The sequence below is a fragment of the Misgurnus anguillicaudatus genome, chromosome 5, assembly GCF_027580225.2.
Source record: "Misgurnus anguillicaudatus chromosome 5, ASM2758022v2, whole genome shotgun sequence".
Taxonomy (NCBI): domain Eukaryota; kingdom Metazoa; phylum Chordata; class Actinopteri; order Cypriniformes; family Cobitidae; genus Misgurnus; species Misgurnus anguillicaudatus.
Genome location: NC_073341.2, coordinates 8,508,866 through 8,516,246, shown reverse-complemented (window position 1 = coordinate 8,516,246; position 7,381 = coordinate 8,508,866). Strand labels below are relative to the sequence as shown.

At 39.5% G+C, this 7,381-nt stretch overlaps 1 protein-coding gene across 1 annotated transcript; it reads left to right on the top strand.

The window, feature by feature from the left end:
• Window positions 1-1,082: 1,082 nt before the first annotated feature.
• LOC129437291 (uncharacterized) lies at window positions 1,083-6,287 on the top strand. Its single transcript, XM_073867363.1, has 7 exons — window positions 1,083-1,643; window positions 1,997-2,050; window positions 2,152-2,208; window positions 3,988-4,023; window positions 4,285-4,326; window positions 4,496-4,579; window positions 6,058-6,287. Exons 1-7 carry the CDS (start codon window positions 1,268-1,270, stop codon window positions 6,285-6,287), a joined length of 879 nt encoding a protein of 292 aa, XP_073723464.1. The 5' UTR covers window positions 1,083-1,267.
• The last annotated feature ends 1,094 nt before the right edge of the window (window positions 6,288-7,381 follow it).

Here is a 7,381-nt window from a genome sequence, read left to right as displayed (position 1 = left end):
AAGAGAGATTTGTTCAATGTTATGCACACACACATCAGTAGCGGTCTGAAAACAAAGGACCTGACGAGACACAGCTGGTGTTCATTTATTTATAGCCTCGCTTCACGTGCGCTTTGATGTCGTCATCAACCGAGGCTATAATACCTCCGGGTCAATTTCATTGACGTGTTTGCACACTATATTCAGCGGGTCAACGATAAAGGTGTTTCCCCATAGCGCTTAGCAGCGCAGCATTGAGAGTAGCTTTTGAAAGGGAACACTGTAATCCTTTATGTTGCTACCAAATGGTAGAAACTTGGTGATGCTTTTTCGGATTTCTAGTGAAGTCTTTGTAGTTCTCCGTGCCTTTAAATTTATGTAATGCAATGTGATAAAGATATTGATCATTTAAGACACATACTTGAAATATGCTACATTTTTGCAAATACTGTAGATCACAGCAGCATTCACTTTCATAGTATATTTTTGTCCACATTAATGATGCCCCTAATCTGTTTGGCTACAAACATTATTGTGTAGTGTAACACTTGCCTTTCCAAATGTGGAAAAAGTACAGAATCTGGATAAAAAAAGTTACATGTACATTAGCATATATCAAATATTTATACAGTATTATATTTTTAACAGTATTTGAGTGAAGTATTTCTCACAAGCACAAATTGTAAACTTGTAAATTAACTAAATGATATACATTTACTAATTCATGAAACTTTGAAATGCAAGAAAGATAAAGGCCAAATATATTCAATACATGGAGTAAGTAATTAAACACACTGGTTCCCACCATGTCCCTGCATAGTTAATTTACTGGAAATGCTATTGAGGAAAAAATCAGCAAAAGGCATATTTAAAGATGAAGAAAAATATATAGACACATCCAAACTTTAAAACACTCAAACATAATAAGCTGGAGTTACTTAAAAATATAGTGCATCCACATTTTTCTATAACTTTTACATGGAATTTAAGCAATTGCATACATTCCTTAAAATTCTGTTTATAAATAAATACACTATGGCTGCGTTCACACGATACCATAATACGGTTGTCAAACCCGTATTTGAGTCCTTAAGATGGTTCCGTTCACACGCAGTTCGGTTATTTATGGGTTTGACAACCGCATTCTATAACCGACCTCGCACCCGTAAGTTTTCGGGTTTCACAACCGTATTTACAGAGAAGCTGTGATGTGTGAACGGAATCGCACTGGACAACCAGTTGTGTGTGACGTCACGTGACGTTTTAGCAGCAGTGGACAGTAATCAAAATGGCGGAGAGGGGCGTGATGTGGTCAGAGGCTGAGGTAAAACTGTTATTAAGTATATGGGGGGAGGAGGGTATTCAAAACAAACTTTGTGGAACAAAAAGAAATCAAAGAGTTTTTGAAATAATTTCTGAGAGGATGAGGGCAGCGGGAGTTGTCAGAAGTGCTGTTCAGTGTCGCGTAAAGCTAAAAGCTTTAAAATTGGAGTACAAGAAAGTGGTGGACAACAACAGACGATCGGGAAGAGGAAAGAAAACGTTCAAGTATTTTTATGAACTTGACCGTGTACTTGGGGATAACCCGGCTTGTCGCCCCGAATATACATTTGATTCGACAGAGCCAGGTTTATTCGAGGACGTCTCGTCCAGTGACCATGAAGGTAAGTTAAACTACAACACAAATCTGTACGAAAACTGCCACAATAAACACAACTGATACAACGTAAGTTTATTATCTGCATGACTTATCATTGTATGAAGATAAGAGAAAGGTATTTGGTTCCCTTACGAAAATTAAGTTAATATTTTTTTTGTGGTAACAGTTAACTTAAAAGTTTTTCGGTTTTACTACAGTAACCATGGTTTTCATGGTTATTTCGTGGTAACTGTTATTTTACTAAGTTTTTTTAACTGTAGTAAAAAAATGTTAATTTTCGTTAGGGTTTGTAGGATTAAAAGCATAAAAATAGCCATGATAACATAATTGCAATTCCGTATTTCTCTCTGTTGATAGAGTCAATGGCTCAGGATTGCAGCTCTTCAAATGCTTCACTTGAGGAAGACTCTGGTATGGATGATTTAACAACTTTTCAAAAGTAGTTACCTTCAGCTTAAGTATATCATTTTATACATGTAAAGGCACGGCAATGTTATTTCTATTCTCTGCAGAATCAGTGACTACAGCTAATAGAACTCCCACTCCCACATACACTCCTAGACAAACTGGTAAGTTTAAAGGAACATGCCCAGATTTTGGTAATTTAGCTTATTCAATGTATCACCCAGAGTTAGATAAGTCCATACCTTTCTCATCTCTGTGTGTGCTGTAACTCTGTCTGATGCAGCCCCCGCTAGCTTAGCTTAGCACAAAGACTGGAAGTGAATGGCTCCAGCTAGCAACCTGCTCCCAATAAGTGACAAAATAACACAAACATTTTCCTATTTATGAGTTGTGATTTGTATAGTCACACCGTGTACAAATAACAAGGTGATATGAGAGACAGCAATCTTTTAAAAATATACATACTGAGAACTATATTCTCTGAAGATGAAGCACTGCTACTTGGGCGGAGTGATTTGCACAACTCTGACTGAACTCTCTGCTCCTCATCAGGGGCTTCTCGGGTGCTATGTGTAATGAACGCACAAACACACACATGTGTCTTTTATCATAAACCCTTTCAACGTGTGTGCAGCACAAATTCGCGTCCCTCGGAAGAGAAAGCACCGGCCGCCACAGTGACACATAGTACTAAAGTGTTTTACTCACATAAGCTGCGCCGTCCTGTCCGGATCCGATATTGATGGAGTAGCATTGCTTTTTAATCGCAAATCCAGTGTTCTTCTGAACATCCAAAGATGTAGCAACTGTTATGATTCCCTTGTTTAATATGAATGATGTCTCTCGACGAAAAACAATGGCCCGAAAACGGTACGGTTGACGTTTAGCCATCCTTGCTGTAACTTGTTATGAAAACTAACTCAACTAACACTACACGTATTATGTGGGCGCGATGTCAAGTTGAAGAGCTCATGAATAGTAATGACTTTGATCAGTTCCATGTCACACTGATAAGCTTTTCAAACTGACCTGATTTCTCTGCTTATTTCTTTTCAGTGGCTAGAGCTGACAGAGGAGGTGGAAGTTAAAGGCGGAGTCCACGATGTTTGAAAAACGCTTTGGAAAGGTGACGGGTCGACTACCAAACACACTTATAGCCAATCGAATCAAATGCCGGGTTGCGTATGTGTGGGGCGGGTCTATCAACAGAAGATCCAGATTCTATAGGGGTAGGGGGGTGTTTGTTTAGGTGGTTTCTAATATCAACATTGGCTTTCCAACATCATGGACTCCGCCTTTAATTTTCACATTCACGACACAACACAAACACATATGGACCTAACACATATCAAAAAATACAAGTAAAACGGTTTTATGTGGAAGTGCCTCTTTAAAAGTCATTTTGGTTACATTTGGCAATCTTTAAAGACATGCTTACTGATTTTTGAGACACGTGTGTCACGCGAAGCTGTGGGCGGGGCTACAAAAGTGGTCATTGTATTTGGATTCGGGGAGGTGCTTCAATTCTACTTTGACGTCATATTTCTCAGAATTCCACACTCAGGTGTTATACTGGCTTGGTGCCAAAAACTGTTCCGAAACTTGCAGGATGTTCATTTAACTATGATGACCTCTCATATAACAAATTATCAAGTTAAAATTGAGTATTTGATTCACCGCTCCTTTAAAAGATCGCTGTGTCTCATATCAGGGTGTGACTATACAAATCACAACACATAAATAGGAAAATGTTTGCGTTATTTTGTCACTTATTGGAAGCAGTTTTGCTTATCTAACTCTGGGGATACAGTGAATAAGCTAAATTCCCAAAATGAGGGCGTGTTCCTTTAAGAATTGAACATTAACAATTTCAAAAGGTAAATTGTCTTCTAATTGTATGCATGTTTTACTAAATTTAAAATGTATTGTTCAAACTCCTGCAGGTCCAAGTGCTACACAAACACGTGAACATGAAAGTGGTAAACATGTGTTGTAGGCTACTGTGTGGGGGTGTTTCTGCCTGTGTTATATTAAACTGAAACTTAAAATGTATTGTCCAAACTTCTACAGGTGCAAGTGGCACACAAACACAAGAACATGAAAGTGGTAAGCGTGCGTGCATGTGTGTGCGTTCGCGTGTGTCTGCATGCCTGTGTATGTGTGTGTGCTTGCGTGTGTGTGCCTGTGTGTGTGCGTGTCTGTGTTAAAATAAACTTAAACTGTTTTACAAACTCCTGTAGGTGTAGGTGCAAGTGGCACACAAACACAAGAACATGAAAGTGGTAAGCATGTGCAGTATTTATTAATTTTTTAGTTTAGAGAATTATAGTGATTGTTTTGTACCTGACATTACAAGTTTATACTTAAATTATGGCGTACAAAACATAAATTATGTATATTGAACAGTGTGATTGTCTATTAAATTAATGCAATGTATATGTGTTATACTAGAGGGAGAATTAAGAAGCCTCAAGCCAAGTGCAAGGCGTGTAAGTAATAGTAGGGTAGGAAGGGGGGTTCACCTGCACCCGAAAGGTATATTTTTTAACCTAGTTTTTTGTAATCTTTAAGGTGTCTAGAAAAGGAATTTTGATGTTCCCCATGCAAATTATTGTCCCATGTGTGATTTTTTGTATCATCTTTTGTGTCCGTGCTTGATTTTCGGCTGTGAAAAAGGAAAACTTTAAATCAACATAGAATCTGAACAATACATTTTACAGACACAATCCACCCCATTTCCTCTTCGTCTTTGCACGAGGAATTGATAGATATGAGGATTGTCATGATTAGATGATGTATAATGCATAAAAACTCAAATAAATACAAAAAAATGTAAATAAAATTGTGACATTGGATCACTGGAACTCCTCCCCTATGGACCCTATTGATATATGTCTTCTAACTTTTGTATTTTTACAGTCTGTAAGATGTCTAATAAACAAACGTTGATGATCCACACCTGAAATATTGTCACGTGTATGTCTTTTCTGGCTATATGGGTTGCCTCCCTGGATTTCCAAAAAAAGCAAAAAAGAACATTAACATAATGTCTTTTTCAAACTGGTATATATTTGTAATGCTTCAGGTGTCTGATAAACATATTCCACATTAAAATATTGGAATCAATTTGAAACTTAGAGCAATAAATGTGGTCGAAAGGTAATAACTTTGAAGGCCTTCAGAAAGTCCAGACTTAGCAAGCCCAAAATACAAAAAAGCTGTTTGGAGTAATCCAGTGCCACACTGTATCAGTGCCGGCCCATCTTCCCAGCTTCTCTTTTTTTGCAATTGATGCATGCTAATCATCCTCAAAAAAGAGAAGAGTGATATCGATGGTGAGTCTGAAAAATATACTCCTCTACCAAGTTTGAAGCTGCCTTGAAAGACATTAAGGAAAAATAAAGTCAACACTGTTATACTATAATAGCTAATTGGCTAGTTGGTGATCATTGCTAATCATGCCCAAGTCAAAGAAACACCAAGGTAGAAAATGATAGTGAGTCTGAAGAGTTTAATCCTGCTACAAAGAAATCCAAGAGAGATGATGGTGTCAAATAATAATAATAATTTGTTACATTTATATAGCGATTTCCGGCAGCACTCAAAGCGATTTACATATGAAAGGGGGTTCTCCTCAACCACCACCAATGTGCAGCATCCACCTGGATGATGCGACGGCAGCCATATTGCGCCAGAACACCCATCACACACCAGCTTATTATTGGAGAGGAGACAGAGTGATATAGCCAATTAGTATGGGGGGATGATTAGTAGGCCAACGGGCAAGTTTTGCCAGGATGCCGGGGCACACCCCTACTCTTTTTCGAAAGACATCTTGGGATTTTTAATGACCACAGAGAGTCAGGACCTTGGTTTAACGTCTCATCCGAACGACCACACTGATGGCCATGTGAGAAGTACTATGTGAGATACCTCAGTTGGATTCAACCCAGGAAGAGACTGACAACCAGGTTGTTCTGTACTTGCTGTATGCCGCTCAACTGGGGCACAAGGTGGCTGTGGTGAGGACTGCAGACACAGACATTTTCTTCATCCTCCTACACCACGCCCAATCCGTCACGTTGACATTGACATTGGGATCGGAAAGCACAGGCAGATCCTAAATGTCAGCGAACTGGCAGAATGTAAGGGGGCAGACTACTGCACAATACTCGGCCTCTACATCTTCACAGGGAAAGCTTTACAAGTACCTTTAGAGGCAAAGGGAAGGTTGTGTCTCTGAAAAAGCTGCAGAGTAATCCAAGTACCATGCAGCCTTCAAGTGAGTTTTTTCAAGGCAGATATTCTGTAGCATGTAATGGCAATTACAGTTTTTTACAGATGCTAGGACACATTTTTCAATACATAGGTCACTTTTGCAAAACTCTTCACACAGTTCTCCTAACCAACTTTCAGCTTGGCAAAGCAGTTCATTTCACATTCAAAATCATGCTGAAAAGAATGATTGGAAAGGATGAGACGCTTACCACCAGATCCAAGGTGGATCTGTCCGGGCTCCCGCCCTGCAGAGACAACCTGGTCCCACACATCAACTGTGTCAACCACCGTCTGGCCATCTACAAGAGAGCAGCCACACCAATATTCTGGTGTCCCAAGCTTCATGATCCTGGCCAAGGCTGGGAAAAGACTGAAGAGGGTACTCTGGAACCAGTGTGGTCTTGTGGACCTATCCTCCCCACTTCACTCACTGGCTTGCTGGAGGAAACAGTCGAGGAGATGGATGGAGATGGTGAAGACGACGAGGAGCAAGAGATGGATTATGAAGACCTGGGCTGCTTCTCAATTCCAAGAACGCAAAGAACGGACTTGCGTCCTTGTGGAGATTGAACTTGCCAGGTGACCTCGGAAGAACGAACTGAGAAGGTCTCGAGAACACAGAACGCACTTATGAGAATTGAGATGTGTGCGATCTTCCTGTTGGTCACCTGACCTCCACCATTGTTTTGCCTCAATGACTTCTGGGGCGTAAAGCGATTTCAGCGTGCAAGTCTGCACTCGATGCATCCTCGATATCAGGCAGAGGTGTAAAGAGTAGCTGAAAGCCATACTTGAGTAAAAGTACAGATTCCTTACTGTAAAAATGACTCCACTACAAATTACAAGTCACCAATTTAAATACAACTTGAGTAAAAGTATTAAAGTAACCCAATTTAAAAGTACTTAAGTATTTTTACTCGTACTGAATGTTGGCTCAAAGATGCACTAGTCCTCAACACAAAGAGACATTGTAGGTCAGTGAAAACCAAGAAAGTTTATTTATGAGGTTTTACTTCCTAATATAAAAAAAGAAATCAAACACCTCAAAAATTTGACCTG

Excerpts from the sequence above, each read along its gene's own strand:
- LOC129437291 (XM_073867363.1), top strand. The coding sequence starts at position 1,268 with ATGGCGGAGAGGGGCGTGATGTGGTCAGAGGCTGAGGTAAAACTGTTA. Across the intron at positions 2,051-2,151 it reads TTCACTTGAGGAAGACTCTG|AATCAGTGACTACAGCTAAT; the intron begins GTATGGATGATT and ends TATTCTCTGCAG. Across the intron at positions 4,580-6,057 it reads GGTTCACCTGCACCCGAAAG|GTGGCTGTGGTGAGGACTGC; the intron begins GTATATTTTTTA and ends CTGGGGCACAAG.